The sequence below is a fragment of the Bombina bombina genome, chromosome 3 (assembly GCF_027579735.1).
Source record: "Bombina bombina isolate aBomBom1 chromosome 3, aBomBom1.pri, whole genome shotgun sequence".
Lineage (NCBI taxonomy): Eukaryota > Metazoa > Chordata > Amphibia > Anura > Bombinatoridae > Bombina > Bombina bombina.
The window spans coordinates 1,023,479,957-1,023,505,319 of NC_069501.1; the positions used below are offsets into that span (position 1 = coordinate 1,023,479,957).

The 25,363-nt window shown below is 37.8% G+C and overlaps 1 protein-coding gene across 1 annotated transcript in view; it reads left to right on the top strand.

The window, feature by feature from the left end:
- The first annotated feature begins 5,178 nt into the window (after positions 1 to 5,178).
- The window catches only part of MARCHF9 (membrane associated ring-CH-type finger 9), a 568,484-nt gene continuing 548,299 nt past the window's right edge, over positions 5,179 to 25,363 (top strand). Inside the window, exons 1-2 of the mRNA XM_053708210.1 lie at positions 5,179 to 5,316; positions 5,807 to 7,041. Of these exons, the coding sequence (XP_053564185.1) occupies positions 6,718 to 7,041 (324 nt within the window). The 5' untranslated portion in view covers positions 5,179 to 5,316; positions 5,807 to 6,717. The remainder of the gene's footprint in view (positions 5,317 to 5,806; positions 7,042 to 25,363) is intronic.

Here is a 25,363-nt window from a genome sequence, read left to right on the forward strand (position 1 = left end):
AGGCCCTGACCGTGTTGTCTTTGGCCTCTCTCTGGGGAATAAACCCCACCTGGTCCCGGTGGATTATGTCTGGTAGCAGGAGGTTTATGCGATTCACTAACACTTTAGCGTAGATTTTTAAGTCGGTGTTGAGGAGCGATATAGGCCTATAATGTGATGGGTGGTCTAAGGGTTTGTTGGGTTTGGGCAGTAAAATGATGTGTGCCTCTAGAGCCCTAGGAGACAGTGAGTGAGATTAATCAATGTGATTGTAGTAGCGAGTGAGATGGGGTAGTAGGTCCTCTTGAAACAGTTTATAGTATTTATTACTGAATCCGTCAGGGCCAGGTGTTTTGCCACTTGGGAGGTCTTTGATAACTGTTTTAACTTCTTCTAATGTTATGGGTTCATCTAGTTGAGACTTTTGGTGAGATGAGATTTGGGGGAGATGGAGTTCAGCTAAAAATCCAGCTATAGCTTGGGATTTATTGTCCTGATCTAGGGCTGATCTGGTGGACGAGTCATGTAAATTGTAGAGTTTTTGGTAGAAGTCCCTAAATGTGCTTGCAATGGATTTGGAGGTAAAATGTTCCCTGTTAAGATCGTCTTTTATATGAAGAATGTATGATTTGTGTGCTTTTTGTTTTAAATAGCGTGCCAACAAACGGCCCGATTTATTCCGTCCTTCATAGTTTAGTTGTTGTAATTTTAGGGATTGTTTTTTATGTTCATTGTTGTAAAAGGCTGCAAGTTTGTCTCTTTCTAACTGCAAGGCAGCTTGTAGCTGAGAGTCTGATGGGGATTTCTTGTGGTTCTGCTCTAGTGTGTCTATGTTGGCTAGGAGAGAAGTTAAGTATAAGCGCTTTTTTTCAGTAGGGAGGCTTTTATACCTATAAATTCCCCTCTCAGCACACATTTGTGGGCTTCCCACAAACTATCCTGGTTCACATCTTGGTTGGTGTTAAGAGTAAAATATTCTGTGATGGTTTTTACTATGCGCTGAGCCATTAGGGGGTCTGATAATAATTGGTTGTCTAGTCTCCAAATGAAGTGGCGGATCGGCTTAGTAGGCCATGTAAGAGTGCCTAACACTGCCGCGTGGTCAGACCAAGTGAGGGGAGAAATCTTTGTGTCGTGGAATAGTGCCAGTCCCGTAACGTCTGTAAATATATAGTCAATGCGAGTGTAGAGTTTGTGGGGATATGAATAAAATGTGTAATTTCTTGTCTCTGGGTTAGAAACCCTCCAAAGGTCGTGGGCAACTAGTTTCCTAAGGTAAGCTTTAGTGCGGTTAATCTGAGAAATTGGTATTGAGGAAAATGAGGATGAGCAGTCTAGTTGGGGGTTTAGTGGCATGTTCAGGTCTCCGCAGAGTATCAGGACCCCTTTTTGGTGTTCTAGAATTATATTAACGACTGATTTAATGAATTTAGCTTGGTTAGAATTCGGAGTGTAAATGGAGACTAGAGTTATTGGGCGACCATAGATAAGGCCTACCAAAATAATATATCTGCCCTCCCTATCTTTGATTGAGGTGATAATGGAAAAGGGGATATTTTTCTTGATTAGAATCCCGACCCCATTCTTTTTAGAGTGCGGGTGAGATGCGTAGAAACAGGTACCAAATTTAAGAGAGAAAGTTTTAGGTTCTTTACCCTTTAGGAAATGGGATTCTTGTATGAACACAATATCCGCTTTATGCCTTTGGAAGTCTTGCAGTGCTTGGGACCTTTTTGCAGGAATGTTCAGCTCTTTAGCATTTATGGTTTGGACTCTTATAGAGTCTGGCGGTTTGGGGATTAAATGACGGGTAGACATGGGAAGGTGAGTGAGCATATACAATGGGCGTTACTGACGGAGTGTTCGTAGGGGAGAGGTGTGTGAGTTTCATATGCTACGTGGCATTTCAGGGCCGGCTGATCGGCGTGAAGTAAAAGAATAAGGGGGAAAAGAAACATGGAAAAAAGACATAACAGTAATCCTGTATTCAACAAGACTAACATTTTGAGGTTGCGTTTCACAGTTTTGGGCACTTAATAAAACAAAAAGAGGTGCCTTGCATATTTCAAACTACAATAACAAACATTTCTGATGATCTAAAGAGACAACGATCATTGAGAATGCAAAATACAGAAGTGTAACAGTTCCTTTCCCAACTTTAGTAAATCAGGCTACTTTGCCTAACAACCTTCCAATTAACTGTGTTGTATGAGGGAAAAGAAAAACAAGGGAAAGGAGGGGGAAACTCCTAGGACTCATAACTATATAAGCTAAGATAGCTATATGACCACAAAAACTAAGTGCTAAGAAGTAACCATGCAATGCTTGAGTCTTTGAGATCCTCGTAATTTTACATTTAACACGGTTTACCGTCTACTATCGGTTGTGTCTCAGGCCGTGTAGGTTGTCTAACAATAAGTACAGGTAAATTAACCTCTTAAGGACATATGACGGAATTTTTCCGTCATAAAACAATTGAGCAAACAGAAAGCTGTATCCTTAAAGGGTTAAGGAGGAAAAACATATTAAAAGTCATAACATTAATTATAAACAATAAACATACGACCTGTATTTTTCAGCGTCTATGGAGTTTAGTGAAGCAGTGTCCCATATACAGGTGGCCCTCGGTTTACAACGGTTCAATTTACACAGTTTCAGAATAACAACCTTTTTTTCCAGTCATGTGACTGCTATTGAAAAGCATTGAGAAGCAGTGCATTTATTAAAATAGCCAGTAGGTGGATCTGTACGATTGTGTTGCAGCAAAGCCAAGCAAGCTGAAATTAATCAGTTTAACCAGACCTGAGCTATCGAGCAGATTTCAGAGGAACAAGATCTTCCTGTCTATAAATCAGTCCAGATTGGAATGCATAGAAAGAACTGTTTGCAGAAAAATGCAAGTGAAGTCTGTGTTGTGTGATTATTTTATTAGGTTTATGTTGTTTAGCAAATGTTTTTGTTCATTTAACTTAGTTTAATTATATATTCTGTGTTGTGTGATTATTTTATTAGGTTTATAATGCAGTTTAGCATTTAAAGTCTTCATTTCAAAGCTTTAAAAATAATGTATCAGGTGTTACTTATGACAATTTTGAGAGGGGCCTGGAACCTATCTCCCTCACTTCCCATTGACTTACATTATAAACTGGGTTTCAATTTACAACGGTTTCAATTTACAACCATACCTTCTGGAACCTAACCCCGGCGTAAACTGAGGGCTACCTGTATATTTGTATCCTCACTCATTTAACAGCAGAGCCGTTAGACTTCTTTTTAGCCACCAGCGTCCACCTGTCGTCACGGTGGCCGAGTCGGGATTCAGAAGGTTTGTTGTGGGAGTCTTGCAATTGTTGGTTCGTGATTGGAAAAGTCAGGTTGAGGTTTTTGGATAGAGCTTCAAGGTCATCCAAGTCTTTATAAGTGAAAATTTTACCGTCTTTTTGTATCAGAAGACTAAATGGGTATCCCCATCTATAGCGGATGTTATTTTCCTGTAAGACGGACGTAAGAAACTTGAGTGCGCGTCTCTTTTCAATGGTGGTGGGACTCAGGTCTTGGAAGATTTGGAGGGTTTTACCCTGGAAGATTATGGGGCTTTGTGATCTCGCCTGTTGCCAGATAGTTTCTTTATGTTGAAAAAAGGCGAACTTCATAATAACGTCTCTGGGGGGGCTTTCTGGTTTTGGTTTAGGCCGCAAGGCTCTGTAACATTTCTGTACTTTTTTGTGTTCAAGTTCACAACATCTGTCTGTGAATCATTATTTGATACATTTTGCATTAAGGGTCTGCACCAACAGCCATAAGTGATAATATATATATATACAGGTGGCCCTCGGTTCTCAATTGAAAAGCAGTGCATTGATTAAAATAGCCAGTAGGTGGAGCTGTCCGCTTGTGTTGCAGCAAAGATATGCAAGCCAAGCAAGCTGAAATTAATCAGTTTAAACAGACCTGAGCTATCGAGCAGCTTGCAAAGGAACAAGATCTTCATGACTATAAATCAGTCCAGATTGGAATGCATAGAAAGAACTGTTTGCAGAAAAATGCTAGTAAAGTCTGTGTTGTGTGATTATTTTATTAGGTTTATAATGCTGTTTAGCAAATGTTTTTGTTCATTTAACTTACTTTAATTATATATTATGTGTTGTGTTATTATTTTATTATGTTTATAATGTTGTTTAGCATTTAAAGTCTTCATTTCAAAGCTTTAAAAATAATGTATTATGTGTTACTTATGACAATTTTGAGAGGGGCCTGGAACCTAACTCCCTCACTTCCCATTGACTTTCATTATATACTGGGTTTCAATTTACAATGGTTTCGATTTACAACCATTCCTTCTGGAACCTAACCCCGGGGTAAACAGGGATACCTGTATATATATATATATATATATATATATATATATATATTAAAAACCAGTAGTAGCTTGGATATATATACTTATTTGCCCCTTGTTTCAGTTAGCAAATTTTTTATTTTATGATTTTGATAGAGCATGCAATTTTAAGCAATATTCTAATTTATTCAGATTGACTGTCAATTTTTTTCTTCGTTCTTTTGCTAATTTTTTTTTTTTTAAAAGCCGGAATGCCAAGCGCTATCCAGGGTGCTTATATGATTGGTTGCTTCCAGCAAAAGTGCATCATCTCTGTCTGCCATACCAAGGCAGCAATATCTGTACCATCTGTTAGTTATCAGGTAGTATCTCAGAGCGATCAGCACTATGCAACATCGCTAACTGATAAGCCTAGGTAGTGTAGTCGGCATATTCTCTGCCAAAAAGACCAGCTTTGACAAACAATACAGTAACTATGCTCATGTAGCTCCATCAGAGACCAGCATTGCAACACATTTTATAACAATACCCAGGTAGCTCCAGCAATGCAGCATCTTTGACAACAACATTCAGATAGAGCCAGCAGTGCAGCATCTCTGACAATACTCACATAACTAGAACACTGACCAGCAAAGTAGCATCTATTGCTGTCATGGCCAATTTGCCAAGGTAGCTTTCTGCGTTGCCCGCCTGACACCTTCATATCTCCCGCCCCACTCCCACGTGAATCCCACGTCAGGTCCCTTCAGATCCCTCTGTCTGCTGCGGATGCGCAACACAACGGAGGATCACATCCCAGCCCCACCACTCAATAACATACTCTCTACCAAAAATGTTTTATTTAACATGCCGTACCGGAAGAAGAAGCCATATTTATCCAGCCCTCAGTTCCTAGCCATCCATTTCTGCCACCGTTGTATGCAATACATTTACAGTGCAAGATTTTAATTTTGATGCTGGGTTTAATGAATACATCACTTGGATCCCATAAGCAATGAGTAAGTATCCATGTATTGCAGAATTGTTAACGAGATATATATATATGTCTCTGTGTGTGAGTATATATATATATATATATATATATATATATATATATATATATATATATATATATATGTCTCTGTGTGTGAGTATATATATATATATATATATATATATATGTCTCTGTGTGTGAGTATATATATATATATATATATATATATATATATGTCTCTGTGTGTGAGTATATATATATATATATATATATATATATATGTCTCTGTGTGTGAGTATATATATATATATATATATATATATATATATGTCTCTGTGTGTGAGTATATATATATATATATATTTATATAGTATGTGTGCCTGTGTAGGCAGTATGTGTGTCTGTGTGAGTGTGCAAATAATGTAGCTATGGGTAGTGAAACAGCACATTTTTTAATGGCAGGTGCTTTTATTGTCTGCTTTGTGTAATATATGTATTTGATTCTTCTCATGCAGCGATCTGTCTTCTCGGCAAGGTGCAGGGATCTGCCAGTGGTGATGTGGGTGAATTGGATAAACCTGGGCTGGATGGATGGCAAGGCAGAGCGGGCTGGTGATGCTGAGAGCTGAGACAATAGAAGAGCCCTGTGTGTTTCATCCGAGCAAGAGGAAGCAAGGGGGAGGGAAAACATAGGATTCATCCGTAGAAGGAAACCCACCTGCCTATACAGACAGTTGCCTTTTTTCCCTGTTGGATTATAAACAAATTTTGCTTTTTGCATTATATTTTGGTATTGGCCGTTTTTTATTGTCACTTGAGGGCATGGGAGGCTGCGCTCTCCAAAACATAGGATGGGCAAAGATCTGATTATTTGTAATAACCAGTGTTTTATTCTCCCCGCACATCCTGTTATAGCCTTGACAATTGCATTATTATGTATTCAATTGTACTTTAACCCCTGCTGCCCCTCAAACCTATCCCATAGCACCTGGCTTGCAGACAACAGCACCAACCAACACATTGTTATTGCCATTTTAATGTTTGCATATTTGGCTGTGTGGTCACCGTTCCCTCTTCATTTATCCAAGCATTCAGTCAAACATTATCTCGGTATTATAAAGTGTCCTGCTCTCTTTATCCGGGCATTTCTATTGTAAACCTTTTTATTTGCTCCCATCGTTGTAGTGGGGGTGTTTCTGTTTACATTGCCCTTTTTCTATTTTTTTTTTAAATAAATAAAGATACTAACGGGCCATCACCTAGCCCCATGCATTGCAGCCCCCTCCCTGACACAAGGAATTACAGGAGAGGGATCAGCAGCTACCCTTGCATTGGGTCACTTGGGACCAGGGTCCATGCCTCTGCTGCTACTTCCTGCCTTGCTGTGCACTGGATCCCTCCGGACCCCTGGTCCCCCGGCCGGTGAATGATGTTTAAGTACCGGCTCCGCATGTTCTTTAATGAACTCAAGGTTCTGGTATTAACCCGATCCGGGAGAAGCGAGCCGGAGCCGGGCCAGGCCATGCGGGGACTTGGGGTGGGAGGCTGCGGGTGGCCTCCTTTTGCAGACTGCTCCTCCCGAGACGACGAGGAGGAATATTATGGGGCCGATTCTAGACCCCGTAACCTGGGGTTGGAGGAGAAAGACAGCAGGATTGGGGCTGCGCTGGACGCCGTGTCCCTGGGCAGCAGCATTGACAGTGGCATGCGGACCCCGCAGTGTAGGATCTGCTTCCAAGGTCCTGAGCAGGTGAGTCCCCTCCTCTCGTCGCTGTGGGGGAGGCATTTGCTGCCTTTTGTGACAAGTGATTTTTAAGACAAGGACTGTAAGGGTTGGTATAATTATAAATGCATATTTTTGCTCTGTCATAAGCTAGAGGGTCTGAAGTACCAGAACAAATAGGGTCTGAAAAGTTGGTGAGTCTCTTCTAATATACAGTGTGCAGTGGTTCTAAACACAAACCTCCATTGGGTCTAATCTGAGTTACAGGGTCTGGTCCATTCCAGAGATTCAGGCAATGGATCCATTTCTATAGTTTATTGCAGTATGTTCAAATTAAATTGGTCTGGAAGAATTTGTGTAATATATTTATTATGGCCTAACCTGAAGAACTTCAAACAAAGGAACTAGAAGGGTTGCAAATATTATTTATGGGATCCGAGCTGAGGTCAAATATGAAAGTTTTTGGGTAGAGTCTCTACCCAAAAACTTTCTAAGAGATGTTTCTAAGATCTCAATTAAATCATCATTGGTCGATGCAGAAAAAATGTATTTCTATTGTCAAATTTGAGGTAATGGAGGTATAAATGTAAATATGTACCTTGGGAAAATGTTTGAAACAGTTGATGCAAATAGAATTCTGGGATCTTGTTGGACAATGGCAAAAAACTGATGTGCACCAGGTGTGTCTATATTTTTTAAATGGTGGGAGACCCTGGATTATTATTGTTGCAGGGCCAGTGGGAAATTATTAAAACTTTATGGACAAAAATAAAAGTATAACAATAAATGTTTTTAAATATAGATCAGTGAGCAATACTTTGATAGGGAAATGTGGATTTGTATTTAGAAGATAGTTACTCTGTGTTTTGCAAATTTGGGGTGGTGTAGAGTTAGATGAGGGAAATGACGGCCAGATAAAAAGCACTAGAAAACTGTATTGTGACCTGGGCCTTATGTCGGATAACCTTAAAGGGACACTGAACCCAATTTTTTTCTTTCATAATTCAGATAGAGCATGCAATTTTAAGCAACTTTCTAATTTACTCCTATTATAATTTTTTCTTCATTCTCTTGCTATCTTTATTTGAAAACCAAGAATGTAAGTTTAGTTGGTTCACAACCTGGGTTGTTCTTGCTGATTGTTGGCTAAATGCACCCACCATTAAACCAGTGCTGTCCAAGGTCTGAACCAACAATTGGCTTGCTCCTTAGCTTAGATGCCTTCCTTTTCAAAAAGATAGCAAGAGAACGAAGAAAAATTGATAATAGGAGTAAATTAGAAAGTTGCTTAAAATTGCTTAAAATTGATTGCTCTATCTGAATCGTGAAATAAAAAAATTGGGTTCAGTGTCCCTTTAATAAAAATAAATGTCTACTGGAGTCACCTAAGTAATGTGTCTAGAAGGGATGATGTAAATATGTATTTTTAATGTTTTACCTTAGCTATAGGGTCAGCATGGTTGATGAGAACGTCTGCTGTTTGGATCTGATCTGGTTTGCATTTCATCTGCAATGTATTTCACTATGAAACGTAGGTCTGAAAAGTCACAATTATCCAGGATATAACTTGTGCGATTGTGTGATTTTTACAATAGACATGTTTATACAATTTTTCACATTACCTTCATTTGTTATAGTCTATATTTGTGATAACTATGAAGGCATCAGCAAACACGTTTTGGAAGTCATGGAAATATGACCAATTTAGAGCATTATAAATTCACTTCATTGTTTCAGGAGAAAATCGATTGGTTTTAGAAGGTAACATTTTGAAAATAAATATTCATTGACAAGGTACAAAGCTTGCAGAAGACAATTTAGAAAGCTAAACACCTGTACCTTATGTATGTATTTCTTTCTAAAAGCACCATGCTTGGGATCAAGCAAATGTCAATTTGGAAGTCTCTGTTTTAAGTTGTTTACTTTTTTGCAGAAAACAGCCAATCTTGGGCTTCTAGCTTCATTAGTTTGTGAGAGAAAACTGTTTTCTTTCAGCACTCTTGAACTATGCTTAAAATGAAGATTTTAAGATCTTGAATCACACATCCCTGGACTAGTTCATGGGATATTAGCCTGAATCTTAGGTACATTTCTGAGAAATTGTACACTGAGCATGTTGTGTAAGCAGTGAGTGTATGGGTCAGTGGGTATTGTGCCTAGACAGTGCTTTTTTAAATAAAATAAAAAATGGCACTTGTTCATCTTTAGTTTTTTTTAGATATATCTAAAGATAATGTTTGTAAAATGTATTCATTATTCCTTTTGTCCTCAATACAGTGTTTATGGGAATCTGCATTATTCAAAATAATTGTTTGGTCTGTCTTAATTATAATTAGAGTTTTGAAAGTCTTCCCAAGAACTCATGTGTGCATGGTATTAATGCTGAAAGAATGATGCTGTTTAAAATGAGGTATTTTTACAGGTGTCTTGCTTTAATCTCAGCAGTTGATCACTCTTTATATTGTTTAATTAAGAAAAATAAAAAAAATATTGCAGCATACATGAATATTGCTATGTTCAGTGTTCTTAATACTGCAACATTCCACACAGTGATTGGTTATATCAGAGCACAAGCTTATTTACACTTGTCTCTAATTGACTACACTAAAGCTGACAAGGAACATGATTCCTTCAGGCTTTTTAAACATTGTATTCCTGAATTGCCATTTATTTGCAAATCCTTGTAAATTATGTGAACACAATGGCATTATGTAAAGGGACATGAAACTCAAAATTTTACTTTAATGATTCTGATAGAGCATTTAATTTTAAACTACTTTTCAATTTACATCTATTATCAAATTTGCATCATTCATTTGGTATCCTTTATTGTTGAAAGGCATACCTAAGTATGCATTGGAGTTGCAATGCATGACTGGAAGCCAATTGAACACATTAGACGAGCCAGTGAGAAGAGGCATATATGTGCAACCACCAATCAGCAGCTAGCTCCCAGTTGTGCATTTCTTCTCCCGAGCATACCTAGGTATGAATGGAACAAAGGATAAATAGCGAAGAAAGCAAATCAGATAATAAATGAACATTGGAAAGTTGTTTAAAACGGCATGCTCTATCTAAATCATAAACAATTAAGTTTGACTTTACAGTCCCTTTAAAGATTTTAAAACAGTTTTTTTAGAGTGCAGCGCTTAGTTGCAGATACATATTGTGAGTTTAATAACTTATAATAAACTAGATATTTAAAGGCACATTCTCTTTTTTTTTTATAGCAAATCATTTTTTGCATTATTGACCTTACCCTATATAACTATGCACAATGGGAGCCGCATGCTTTGAAGCTCCTGAGCAAAACATAGCCAGTGATAAGTGGGTATGGCAACTCAGCTCTTAAGTGTGACTTTACTTTTGTAGCCCTAGTGACCCTGCAACTGTTATGTGTTTAACCTCTTTGGGAGCAACGGAGAAATGCTGGTCTAGAGTTAAAACGGATGATGAGCCAATTAGCAGCTGTAGTTTTACAGCTGGGTCATGAGACTGCCACTATTAATTGGGTCACTCGCCGTATCTGCTTGCGACCAGCAGTTTTTTGGGGCTCCCGAATTGTGCTTTAACTATGTTTTTAACACCATTGAGAATGAGAGCATTTCATTTTTCCACTGTAATCACATAGGTATTTAGTGTCAGCAATGCAAAAACGACATGTGTTAGCAAATTAGAACGTCATTAGTCCCTTTAAACCAGAACACAGTATCAAAGGATAAACAGATTCTGTATATTCACATATACTTAAATGTATGCTTGCATCTAAGCTTGTGACATTGCTATAAATATGAATCAGGCATGTGATATAAGAACTTGTGAGGTATTGTATCTGGGATCAGCCTTCTGTAAGATGTTTGTTTGATCTCCAATCTATGGACTGTGTTTATAACATTACATGAGAATGACATATCAGTTTACCACTTCTAGGATATTTAGTGAGACAGTGGCCTACATTACAATCTGTTAGCTCTTAGGGACACTAAACCCACATTTTTCTCTTTAATGATTCAGATAGATAGAGCATGCAATTTTAAGCAGCTTTTACTTCTCACATTCAGTCCTTGGCTAAATCCTGATGCTTCCATCTTAAACACATCTCTAAAATTTGACATTTTCTTACTCAAAACACAACTAAGATTTGAATCCACTCTCTCATCCTTTCCCGCCTCGACTACTGCCACTCTGTCCTCTCTGGTCTCCCTAGCTGCCGCCTAGCTCCTTTTCAATCCATAATGAATTCCTCTGCCCCTAGTTTTGAAAGATTTAAGCGTCCCTAAAACCTCTACTGTTCAGGGATGCATACAACCTACACTAACCTTTCTTTATACCAGTTCCTCTCCTCCATTGCTATCCGCCATAAACCCCCTTAGCATGTAAGCCTAAGAGCCCAGCTGTTTGTAGATCACCTTCACAAGAGCTGACTACAACAGTGCGACTCTCGGCAGGGCCCTCTACCCATTTGATCCCTATAAATGCTACCTTGTATACCGCCTATGTTTATAGCACTGCTGAATCTGTTGGCGTTCTACAAAGAACCGATAATAATAATAACTTTCTAATTTACTCCTATTAGCAAATTTTTTTCTTTCTCTTGCTACCTTTATTTAAAAAGCAGGAATGTAAAACTTAGAGCCGGCCCATTTTTGGTTTAGAACCTGGGTTATGCTTGCTTATTGGTTTGCTAAATGTAGACACCAATAAGCAAGCGCTATCCAGGGTGATGAACCTAAACTTTACATTCCTGCTTTTTAAATAAAGATAGCAAGAGAACGAAGAAAATTAATAGTTGGAGTAAATTAGAAAGTTGCTTAAAATTGCATGCTCTATCTGAATCATTAAAGAAAAAAATTGAGTTTAGTGTCCCTTTAAGGCATTTGATTTAGCAAATATGCATCAGTGAAGTTGAGGTTATATGTGTGGATAGGGCATGGAACTGTGTGTGGGCTCTGTACGCTTGCTATGTTGCCATATGTACCCTGCCTCTCTCTACCACAGTCTCATTGTGTGTTTTTTTTCTGTATGCTGCTAACAAAGCTATTTCCTGAACCCTAATTATACAGCCAGTGTTGTTTTCACTCACAGTGTTAGATCTCTAGCTCATCAGTGTTTAGAAGCATTAGCTAATTAATTTACTTAGCTTTTGTTAAGTGTAAAGCAGATGTGTCTCTTCTTCAGCAGTAACAGGTCTGCACAGGCATTCTCTATAACCTGCCTTTTATTGAAATATTTGTCTTCTGAATACACTTCCCGGTCAGTAAACAGTTAAGAAATTCTTGGCATCCAGTGTTGTGTTCCACTGTCTTGGAGACAGTGTACACACCAGCACAACAGCATGACCCCAGGTAAAGTGTGTGCTTGCTTAAAGGGACAGTTTACTCAAAATATTTCTCCCCTTTAATTTGTTCCCAATGATCTACTTTACCTGTTGGAGTGTATTAAATTGTTTACAAGTAGCTCCTTTACCCTTATATTGGCATTTGAAATAGTTGATTTAGCATGTGGTATCCCCACCTATTCTGAAAGTTTGTGGCCGCAGGTCCAAGCTTTGTAAACACAGCCAGTAGAAGAAATTGCACTCCTAGTGGGATATAGCAGAGATAAGGTAATACAATGTTGATTTTCCATTGTTCTCTCCAAGTACTGGTGATTGTTTTAAGGACAGATATAAGATAAAGAAGCAGGTATATATGCACACAATGTGATACAGTAATGAGATCTGATTATACCTACAAGCTCAACCCATTTTATTAGGTTGTGGCTTCAAAACACAAAATCAGAGCTTTAATATACACAAATAAGCCTTTAAAAGCTAATTTTCATAATTTTTTTACTCTGCAGTTGGTAAAAAAGCAATTGTAAACACATTAAGGGAAAAACTATTTTACAGTATACTGTCCCTTTAAGTCCTTCAAACACAACATTTTGATGCAATAAACTGCAATGGCTGCATTTCAGTTGTGCCAGAGATATCCTTATTCCACTGAGGAAAATGTGTGCATAGATAAGTGAGTGAAATTGGTTAGAACAGGTGTTAAACTTGCAATACGTTGCCCCATTGAATGAGAAAATAATCATTTTGACTCAGTTTTATTAACTTTAGCATTGGTGCATTTTAATTTTGAATAGAAACATTTGTTTGCACTTGTATGAGAGAAATGCTTCTGTTAAAAGCTATCACTGTTTTAGTGAGAATTTTAAGGGAACAGAAGTCTTTTTGTTTCTTTCTTTGTTGCTTCTAAAAGATGACATTTTAAAATGCATGTTTATTTTTTTTAAATGGATGTTTTTGTACTGAGAAAATTTTTTTTATGCTTGTGAAAATTGTCACGGTAGCCATAGGGGGTTCAGCTTATCAGCCAGTGAGATTTCTAGTCTTTAAAGAATTTTAAACACACATTTTTCTTTCACAATAGAGCATGCAATTTTAATTTCATTCTTTTGGTATCTTTATGTGAAAAGCAGGACTGAAAGCTTAGGAGCTGGCCCATTTTAGGTTCAGCACCTGGGTAGCGTTTGCTGATTGGTGTCTAGATGTAGCCACCAATTAGAAAATGCTGTTCAGGGTCTGAACCAAAAATGGGCAGGCTCCTGAGCTTTCATTTCTGATTTTTCAAATAAAGATGCCTAAAGAACGAATAAAGATTGATAAAAGGAGTAAATTAAAAAGTTGCTTAAAATTGCATGCTCTTTCGGAATCATAAAATAATAAATTCACTAATAAAAAAACGATATAAATGGAGGTAATTACTATATAGCAATAAGCAAGGTCCTTTGTAAAAGTTCACAGCATAAATGTACTTCAATCAATCAAAGAAGCCAAAGATGTTTAATCTATTACTGCAAATAATAAGGAGATGGGTGGTACAGCTTATTTTGAGCTTTACTTTCCTCCCTGAGCTTAGTATTATAGCTTGCACCCACTGCACAGTGGTGCAGGAAAGAGTTTTCCCTATTGAAGAACTGCACATGCACATGTTAGGTGCATCTGGTGTCTTTCTGCTCTGCCTTTGGAGTGCGCTACTATATACATAGCGATTGTACATGTGGCACAGCTCAGCATTGGCTGTACTGTCTGTTTAGTGATTGATAAAAAAAAAACTTGTTTAGACACAGGTAACCGACTGCTTTGATGAATGTTTTTACATTAAAATGTGTATTTATGGTGCACATTTTTACAATGGACCTTGGTTATTGTGTTGTGCTAATTACATCTTTTACACAACACTAGAGACTATGTTGACCCATTAACTTTTCAACGTGTTTAAGTAGCGGTCTTTCATATACGAGCATTCTCTCCATTTAACTGTACGTCACATGAAGCATCTCTAGTTATTCTTTTTGTACCCTCTTTTTAAACAGTGTACCTGCTCAGAAAGATGGCTATTCTACTTATCATGCGTCATCGCAGACAAAATACAAGGCTGATTTGGCTCTCTGAGAGCATGTTTTGTTTAAAATGCAGGTATATAGATTATCTCTAGATGCGCTCCATGTGCCCATGCACAGTAAAAACTGTGATAGCTTTTACCACAATCATTTTTTTGCTAATACAGGTGTTTTGCTAAAATTCTTCTATTCAAAAACTGAAATGCAGTAATATACATTTGTAATTTTGCCCAACCCGCAATTCATATCTCTTCTCTCTTTAAAGTTTATGTTCTTAGAAACTTCTGTTTTCCATACTCTTTGTCCACCAAAACCTTGGCCAAGTGAAAGCGCATGCACCATATTCATATCTACTTTCCTACCCTCCTTTGCTAATAGGAACTGTGAGCTTTCCCCATTATAATTTCCAGTAAATACAATTTGTGTCAAACAGTTCAGCGGAAAACCCTCCTTTTCCTACCCCTTACTTTATTAATTTTGAAGTTTCTTCTTTTATAAGACTGCTTTCCCTTTTGTTTTTCTTACTACTGGATCGGTTCCCTTTAACTTATTTGGATCCATCTTATAATTTTTTTTAATATGTACTGCAACGGTGTTGCTATGGTTCCTGCTGCCTCAGGTCTTATGGGAATATCTTGTCAAAGTCTATATAAGATACTCGTTGCTCATACTATCTACAGGTTGCTGGTTTCTACTGTTCCCAAGAGTCAGTTTCTTTCCCAAATTCAGGAAACTTAATTCTTTCTCTTTCTAGGCCTGATATTCAAAACCTTTCCGCTCAGGCAAGGTATTCTTAGATGTCTCATCGGTATGGCAAGGCCCTTGAAAAAATTTCGAAACACAAATTTTAACTTGAGACATGTTTATGTTGATATGTATTGTTCTCTATGTGAAAGAGACCCTTATATTACAATACAAGGTCTAAGAAAAATTCAAAGATTTTGTGTGATTTCTCTCCATGCCGGTAAGGTTTTGAATATCAGGCCCAAAGGAAGAAAAGGCAGGCACTATTTCGGAGCAAAAATAGTTAAAACAAAAAGTATTTATTCCATGATACGAGTAAAAAAAACATAAACGTCTGACACGTTTCGCGCCCCCTAGTAGCGCTTACTCCTAGGCTTCTATTTATCAAAGTCTGGCGGACCTGATCCGACAGTGCGGATCAGGTCCGCCAGACCTCGCTGAATACGGAGCTGCTGGTGCAACGCCCCCCCCTGCAAACTCGCGGCCAATGGGCCACTAGCAGGGAGGTGTCAATCAACCCGATCGTACTCGATCGGGTTGATTTCCGGCGATGTCTGTCCGCCTGCTCACAGCAGGCGGACAGGTTATGGAGCAGCGGTCTTTCGGAGCTTGATAGATAGACCCCATAGTCTCAAACACTTCCGGTACTTCTTGTAATACGCTGAGCGCTGTGGTATTACTTTCAACTTTGAATATCAGGCCCTCTGTCTTCTCACATTCTCAATAATAGTTTCTCCAGCCATGCTGTTTTATAACATCACTCATAAAGCACCATTTTTTTCAACTCGTAGGAATACTGCAACTCACAATATTGGTCACATACTTCTCTTCTATGGTGTCTGCAAAACCTCAAATGAGTCATGTAAGATACTGTATGTAAAATGTCTTACCGGCATATAACAGACCATTAATTAATTAAACACGCTCAATACTTTTTTGTTTGAAATTTAAATTAAAACACATATGTATGTTGTTCCATGCCTTATTTTCTGTTTAGACAGTGAAACATATTTGAGAAATTTGGAAGTGACTTATTTGTTATTTCTAGAAAGTTGCTTAAAATTGCATGCGCTTATCTGAATCACAAAATAAAAAAAATGGGTTTCATATTCCATAAGTGATTAAATAAATTAATGAAAAAGTTGGAACCATTTATTTTATCATTTTTAATTAAAATTTAAACAGATCATATTTCTATTTATGAACTAATACTTATTAAACATACAACTTAGAGGAATATGAAACATGGTTTAGAGGGTGTCACAAACTAAGCTAACAGACATTTTGACCAGAGGATGTCTAAAGAACCCCTTTGTATTGTAACTCAAACATATGACTTTTCCATTGCTGATTAACTACCGTAACAGTATTATTAACTGATTTATATTTCAGTTCTCTCTTTCCCGCACTTTAAAATTACTCACCAAATCTTGTCTCATACAACTATGGAACATCTCCCAAATCCATTTGCATCTTACACAAATGAAGTCACGCGAACAGTGCCATTTACTGGTTTTTGTTATTGATTGAGGGCTTAAAACAATACTGATTTGAAGCCCTCAGTGTTAGAGAGAGATAAGAGAATACAAAAACAGCACTATAACCTGGCTAAGTATAAACAAAATACCTTATAAACAGATGAAAAGTATGAGCAATTTTACTTGGAAAAAATCCTATTTTAAGTATACTGTCCCTTTTTAACTTTACAAATCTTTTGCCACAGATCTGGCAGTGAGACGAGGATAATCAATATTCTCATTGATTTTTAGAAACATCTTAAAATAAGCTGTTCTTTTTATCTGATTGTATTTGATTCACAATTAGGACATATGGGTAACAATATATAACCAGGTTGTTTTCCATTATAGTTAATTATCAGAATTGGTTAGAATGAATCCCTTATACATTACAACTAGAACTGTAAACTAAAATTTAGATGAAAATTAGTACTTATATAAAAAAACAAAAAACAATAAAAATAAATTGGTTCCAGTTTTTGTTCTACCTCTCTTACCAAATTCACATTGCAGATCTTTACAGCTCAGTGTGCTGCAACCAAAGGGATGAGATTTCCACATCTTTGAAGGACATACTTTAGGCTTTGACTATTAATCCCCTGATATATATTGATCTCACTATATATGATTATGGACTTAAAGGGGCAAGGAAAGCAAAATGTGTTTTGTTATACAAATGAAACAACAGCAGCTGAACAAACCACACAGACACATGCACCTGACCATCACACTCATATGAGCTTGTTGGATATCCCATTCCAAAACCATGGGCAATAATATGGAGTTTCCCCCACCCCTTTGCAGAAGCCAACACTCTTCAGGCAAGGCTTTTTACATGATTTGGGAGTGTGTCTGTGGAAAAAATTATTTGTGCCCCTTCAAGTCAAAAGAGCATTCATTTGTCAGGTCAGGCATTGGTCTGGCTCTCAAACGGTATACCAATTCATCCCAAAAGTGTTCAGTGGAGTTGAGGTCAAGGCTCTATACAGACCACTCTACATTCCCTACACCAAACTCTTCAAACCATGTCTTCATGGACCTGGTTTTATGTACAGGGGCACAGTCATGCATAGGACTAAGTATGCAAGCTCCCCTGCCCCTCCTAAGAATGTTTACTGAAGTCCACTTCCACAGACCTACCCTGTTTGTCTTGGTTTTATTGTGAGGCTTAAAGGGACAATACAGTTTTCTTGTTCTGCAACTATGTATAACATTGCTACTAAAATTAACACACAAATGGCTAAAGACGCACATGCTCCTGAGGTCACCTAGGGCCCGATGATAAAAGCATTATCACAGTAGCGCTACATTCTAAAGGTATCCGTATCCCAATTGAGATTGCAGGTGAAATTTTAAATGTTAGTAACTTTAAACACATTTGGTACATTGTCGCAATATTAAAGCAAAACTATTCAGTACAGTGTGAACATTGTGTGAGATTGTAAAGTAAAACATGTTTAAAAAGGCATCTTCTTTTAAAATAAATAGATTTATCAAATTAAATAAATACATTAATAAATAAACAACTGTGGAGCAGTTGATGTAGCATATCTAGATTTCAGCAAAGCATTTGACACCGCCCCAAACAACAAACTAAATCACAAACTGTATCTCCTTGGTCTAGACTCAAAAATTGTGAACTTGGTAGAATGCTGGCTTAAAGTGAATGTAAATTTTGATGCTAAAATGCCCGGTTTTAAAAAAAATTGATTAAAAACAGGGGCACTTTAATTCATCAAAATTTACATTTTACTCGTGAAAAAATACTTACCTTTCAAACTTAACAGCCGCTCCAGCTTCCTCCGGTCGCCACAAAGTAATTTCTGACGTCAGAAATGATGGATCGGTCGTCCTCCAATCACGGCTTCCCCCCCGGGGGAATCGGTGTCTGATTCGAAGCCGTGATTGGAGGAAGCCGGATTCCTCATTTTAGACCCAGGAAGAGGCTTTGCGACGGGCGGAGGAAACTGGAGCGGCTGTCAAGTTTAAAAGATTAGTATTTTTTCACAACACAAGTGAAATGTAAATTTCGATGAATTGAAGTGCCCCTGTTTTTAAACAAATTTTTAAAAACTGGTCACTTTAGCATAACAATTTACATTCACTTTAAGGCAGAAAAGGGGGCTGTTACTAGTGGTGTTCCTCGGGGGTTAATTCTGAGGCCTGCTTTGTTTAACATATTTATCAGAGAGATCAGCAAAGGGCTACAGGGGAAAGTATGTCTGTTTGCAGATGATACAAAACTTTGTAATAGAGTAGATGTTCCAGGGGATATACAACAATTGGAGAGAAGTGATATACAACAATTGGAGGATTAGACAAATGACTGGGATCTAATGTTTAAAGGGACAGTCAAGGCCAAAAAAACTTTCATTTTTCAAATAGGGCATGTCATTTTAAACAACTTTCCAATTTACTTTTATCAACAATTTTGCTTTGTTCTCTTGGTATTCTAGTTGAAAGCTAGACCTAGGAAGGCTCATATGATAATTTCTAAGCCCTTGAAGGCCGCCTCTAATCACATGCTTTTGTATTTGCTTTTCACAACAGGGGAGAGTAGTTCAGGTAAACCATATAGATAGCATTGTGATCACGCCCGTGGCTAGTGGCAGACACTGCACTAATTGGCTAAACTGCAAGTCAATAGATAATAACTAAAAGTCATGTGATTAGGGGCGGTCAGAAGATGCTTAGATACAAGTTAGTCACAGAAGTAAAAAGTGTATTAATATAACAATGTTGGTTTTGCAAAACTGGGCAATGGGTAATAAAGGGATTACCTATCTTTTTAAACAAGAAAAATTCTGGTGTTGACTGTCCCTTTAACACAGCAAAGTGTAAAATTATGCATTTAGGGAAGAAAAATCCAAATGTCATTTACAGACTCAATGACACTTTACTGACTATTATAAATGAAGAACGGGACTTGGGAATTAATATTTTAGATGATTTAAAATTTAGTAAACAATGTAGTACTGCAGTGAGTAAGGCCAGCAGAATGCTTGGATGTATTGGTAGAGGTATTTGCAGCAGAAATAGTAAGGTTCTTATGCCACTTTACAAATCATTAGTTAAACCTCATCTTGAGTATTGTGTTCAGTTCTAGAGGCCATATCTTCAGAAGGATATAAATAAACCTGAATCTGTACAAAGGAGGGCTACCAAAATGGTACAAGGTCTAAAAAATAAAGTGTACCAGGAGAGGCCCCATTTCCTTAATATGTATAGCTTAGAGGAGAGAGGGGAAAGAGCTGATATGATAGCAACTTTCAAGTATATTAAAAGGCTTAGTAAAACTGAGGCTATGAGTATTTTACATAAAAAGGAAAATTCAAGAACAAGGGGTCATGATCTCAAGCTGAAGGGTAGTATATTCAGGAGTAATTTGAGTAAGCATTTCTTTACAGAAAGGGTGATTGGTTCATGGAATAAACTTCCACAAGAGGTAGTAATGACAAACACTGTGGGGGACTTTAAGAATGCCTGGGACAAGCATAAGGCCATCCTACGAACTAGATAAGTTTATACTTTTAGCAAATATCAGGCAGACTTGATGGCCCATGGCTCTTATCTGCCGTAAATATCTATGTTTCTATGTTAAAAAACACATTTCAAATAGTACAGTGTTTAAAAAAATATGCGTTGTACATTAGAAAAAAATGCATTATAGATTAGAATACATAGTATATTTTTTTTTCTGTATATATATATATATATAAAAATATATATAGATAGATAGATAGATAGAGATATATATATATATAGATATAGATATAGTGTCCTCCACTAATATTGGCACCCTTGGTAAATATAGCTGTGAAAAATTGTCTTTATTTTTAAATGTTTTTTCTTTTGGTCAAAAAATACACAAAAATACTCTGCTCTCTTGGATGAATTCATATAAGAAAAATATATTTTAAGTATATTCCCATTGATATTTTACAGTTTTTAGTATACCTGGGTGACCAGCCTGTGGCACAATTATTAGCACCCTTTTAGTCAATACTTTCTGCTACCTCCCTTTGCCAAGATAATAGCTCTGAGTCTTCTCCTATAAAGCCAGATGAGGTTGGAGAATACATGGCAAGGGATATGAGACCATTCCTCCATACAGAATATTTCCAGATACTTCAAATTTCGAGGTCGACGCTGGTGGATTCTCCTCTTAAGTTCACCCCACAGGTTTTCTATGGGGTTCAAGTCAGATCAGAGAACTGGGATGGCCATGGCAGGGCCTTAATGTTGTGGTCAGTAAACCATTGATGTATGTTTTGGATTGTTCTGCTGGAAGATCCAACCATGGCCCATTTTATGTTTTCTGGCAGAGGCAGTCAGGTGTTCATTTAATATCTGTTGATATTTGATAGAGCCCTTGATGCCATGTATCCTAACAAAATGACCAGATCCTATGGCAGAAAACCACCCAAAAACATTAAAGAGCCACCATATTTAACCTTGAGCATGAGGTACTTTTCCATATGGCTACCTCTCTGTGTGCGCCAAAACAACATTTGGTGTTTATTGCAAAAAGCTCTATTTTGGTTTCTTCTGAGTTTTGACCATAGAACCCGATCCCAGTAGTGTCTGGCAAACTAAAGATGCTTGAGTTTGTTTTTGGATGGGAGAAGAGGCTTTTTTCTTGAAACCCTTCAAAACAACCTTTGGTGATGTATTTGACGTTGGATTGTAGTTTTGGAGACTTTCTGACCCCAAGACGCAACTAACTTCTGCAATTCTCCAGCTCTTTGGAGATATTTTGGCCACTGAAACCATCCTCTTCACAGTGCATTGAGACAATATAGGCACTCATCCTTTTCCAGGTTGATTCCTAACATTTCCAGTTGACTGGGACCTTTTTTATTTATTGCCCTGGAAATTGACATTTTCAATGCTTTTGCTATTTTCTTATAGCGACTTCCCATTTTGTGAAGCTCAACAACCTTTTGCCCCACATCACAACTATATTCTTTGGTCTTACCCATTGTGATGAATGACTAATGGAATTTGGCCTAAGCGTTGCCTCATATTTATACCCCTGTGAAACAGGAAGTCATGGTTGAACTATTTCCTGTTTCTAGATGGCAATTTCTTCTTCCTACGACTGAATGAAGGTTCCTTTAAATGACGTCATCCAAGATTTCTATCAGCCAATCGGAATTAAAGGGACAGTATACACTCATTTTCATATAACTGCGTTTAATAGACACTACTATAAAGAATAAGATGCACAGATACTGATATAAAAATCCAGTATAAAACTGTTTAAAAACTTACTTAGAAGCTCTCAGTTTAGCTCAGTTGAAAAGGTAGCTGGAAAGCCCACTGCAAGTGGGAAATAAGACACTCCCCCTTCTTTTGCATATGAAAAGATACACATAAAACTTTGGGGCTTGGTTAAGAGTCTGAAAATCAGAGCAATGTTATTCAAAAATAAGCAAAACTATAAAAAAAAACTTAAAAAAAAACTTTATGGGCTATATAAATAGATCATCTACAAAACATTTATGCGAAGAAAAAATGAGTGTATAATGTCCCTTTAAGGTAGAAAAAATCCTATTGGCTGATGCAAAAAAAAGTTCTATTGGTTGATCCAATCAGCCAAGGGGATTGAGCTTGCATTCTATTGTTTGTTCCAATCAACCAATAGAATGCAAGCTCATTCCTATTGGCTGATTGCATTAGCCAATAGGATTTTTTCTACCTTAATTCCGATTGGCTGATAGAAATCTTGGATGACGTCATTTAAAGGAATTCTAGAATTCTATCAGCCAATCGGAATTGAAGAGACGCCATCTTGGATGACGTCATTTAAAGGAACCTTCATTCAGTCGTCAGCCGAAGAAAGATGAGGATGCTCCGCGTCGGATGTCTTGAAGATAGACCCGCTCCGCGCCGGATGGATGAAGATAGAAGATGCCGTCTGGATGAAGACTTCTGCCCGTCTGGAGGACCATTTCTGCCCGGTTGGGTGAAGACGTCTCACGGTAGGGTGATCTTCAGGGGTTAGTGTTAGGTTTTTTTAAGGGGGCATTGGGTGGGTTTTAGAGTAGGGTTGGTTGTGTGGGTGGTGGGTTTTAATGTTGGGGGGTATTTGTAATTTTTTTTTACAGGTAAAAGAGCTGATTACTTTGGGTCAATGACCCGCAAAAGGCCCTTTTAAGGGTTATTTGTAATTTAGTGTAGGGTAGGGCTTTTTTTTTATTTTGTTAGGGGGATTAGAGTAAGTGTAATTCATTTAAAAATCTTGTAATTATTTTATTATTTTCTGTAATTTAGTGTTTTTTTTTTTCGTACTTGTGTTCTTGTGAACTGCTGGTGCAGTGCCACCCCCTGCCGATTCGCGGCCAATTGGCCTTTAGCAGGGGGTGTCAATCAACTTGATCGGGTTGATTTCTGTCCACGGCCTCAGAGCAGGCAGACAGAAATACGGAGCTTGATCGAGTTGATTTCTGTCGATTTCTGTCCGCCGCCTCAGAGCAGGCGGACAGGTTATGGAGCAGCGTTCTTTAGACCGCTGCTTCATGACTTCTGTTTCCGGCGAACCTGAAGGCTCGCCGGAAACACAGGGCATCAAGCTCCATAGGGAGCTTGATAAATATGCCCCTATATATTACATTACACTTGGTAAATGTTGACATACTTCTGTATCATTACTACAATTGTATGCCATATTCCACAATGTATGTACTGTGGTACTTCTCTGCAATATGTTAGGTTTACTATACATTTCTGCAGATGTCTTGAGCCTGGAAATGCATAACTTATGTCCACAGTGTTCTATGATTATTATTGTGCTTTTTCCTTATTGCTGGTATCACAGTTTTAAGGATTGACTCCTTACCTGTGTTAACTGCTATATTTTCTGCAAGATATATAATATATATATTAAAAGCATTAAGGATTTATGATGTCTAATATTTTAATATGGTCATCATATGGATTGATGTCAAGAATATGCTTTTCACAGTCCTCACTAGAAGATTAACTCTACCCTAACCCTAATATACTTCTGTATGTAGTATTAATTCTGTTTTGACAGGACATTCTAATTATAGGTATTTTATTGTCAACTGCATGTAACCTGTGTACAATATATATATATATATATATATATATATATATATATATATATATATATATATATATATATATATATATATATATATATATATATATATATATACAGAATAGACAGAACTTGCTACTCACATGTATTTTTTTTACTACTTCCATGTCTCTTTCAAATTCTCCATTTATCCCTTTTCATACTTTTGATTTCCAGGAAGCGGTTTTTGGCAGGCAAGCCCTTCGGGACGCAGTTTCCAGCAAACGGGAACTGCCATAGTTGTCCCTCACTTTCCTTAACATGAACTCTCAGCTTGGGTATTCAATCCCACATGTTACGGATTTTCAATAAATACCTGATAAATTCTTTTCTTTCATGATTAGGATATTCCATAGGCTCTGTCTGTTTCAATTTTCTTTTGGACGACAGTTCTAAATTGCATCTCTAGACCCTTCTTTTGACTTTCCTACCTATCTGTTTCCTATTCTCTGCTCGGCTATGTGTTAAACGGAAGAGAAACAGAAGGCGAGAGAGAATTTAAGCTCTTTTGTGGGTTCTTGGCCTCCACCTAGTGGCGGTAATTATATCCCACGTTATGAATTTTTTACCAGGAATCAGACTGAGACGTGAATTGCAAAGATAATCACACCTTTATTAATAACAAAAAATAATAAAAATCCACAAGCCAAATGACCAGCCAGGAGTCAAAGCCAGAGCTGGTAGTCAGACGAGCTGAGTCAGGAGCCAAAGCGAGTAGTCAGATGAGCCGGGATCAGGAACTAGGAAAACAGCAGAGTCAGGAACAAGCCAGGGATCAGAAACCAGAAGGGACGTCAGACAAGCCAGGTAATACACAGGAACTGGAACACAGGAACTAACAAACAAGTATGAGACAACGCAAGGGCAAAAGCATACTGAACAGAGGCCCTTTAAATAATAAGTGTGACATCATAATCCTGGGACTGCAACCTGTCTCACACTGATGATGTTCACCAGTTTGGCCATAAGAGGGCGCCCAGATGAGAAAGCAGCGTTACACACTCTGCATCAGATTGAGTGAGAGAGGTAAGTAAAATGGCAGCCAGCAGCAAATAGCAAACAAAGCAGGGTGAAACCCTGACAATTTCCTATGGAGTCTAATCATCTTACAAAATAAATAATTATGTTCCCATTTCTTTTAATGCCTCCCACCTCCTATCTCTCCTCAGTTTAATTTCTTGACCTCCCAGGAGAAGTTCGAAGATAATGATGCTCCAGTTTGGAATATTAATGGGACCTCCCTGGGACATATCATTCAGGAAAGAAGCAAAAGAGATTCAAGCATGCTGAATGATACAGGGACACAGGAATACCTTGCTATGTGCACACTATCTCCCAATAGGATGTCAGCCATAACTACCCTCAGGCATTGCAGGAACCTCAAAAATCCTCTGCAGTACTTGTACTTGCACTGGATGGGCTGTCTACTAGATTCAGCATCTGAGAAGTAGAAGGTGGATCTGCAGCTTGCTGATAAGCCAATGGAGGGGTGCGTCACTCAGGTTAGGCTACATTAGCACTATTACAGCCCACAAGCTTTTAGCAGGTACTTTTATCTCACATAGCTGGGGACTCAGTCTACTTCCCTGCAGAC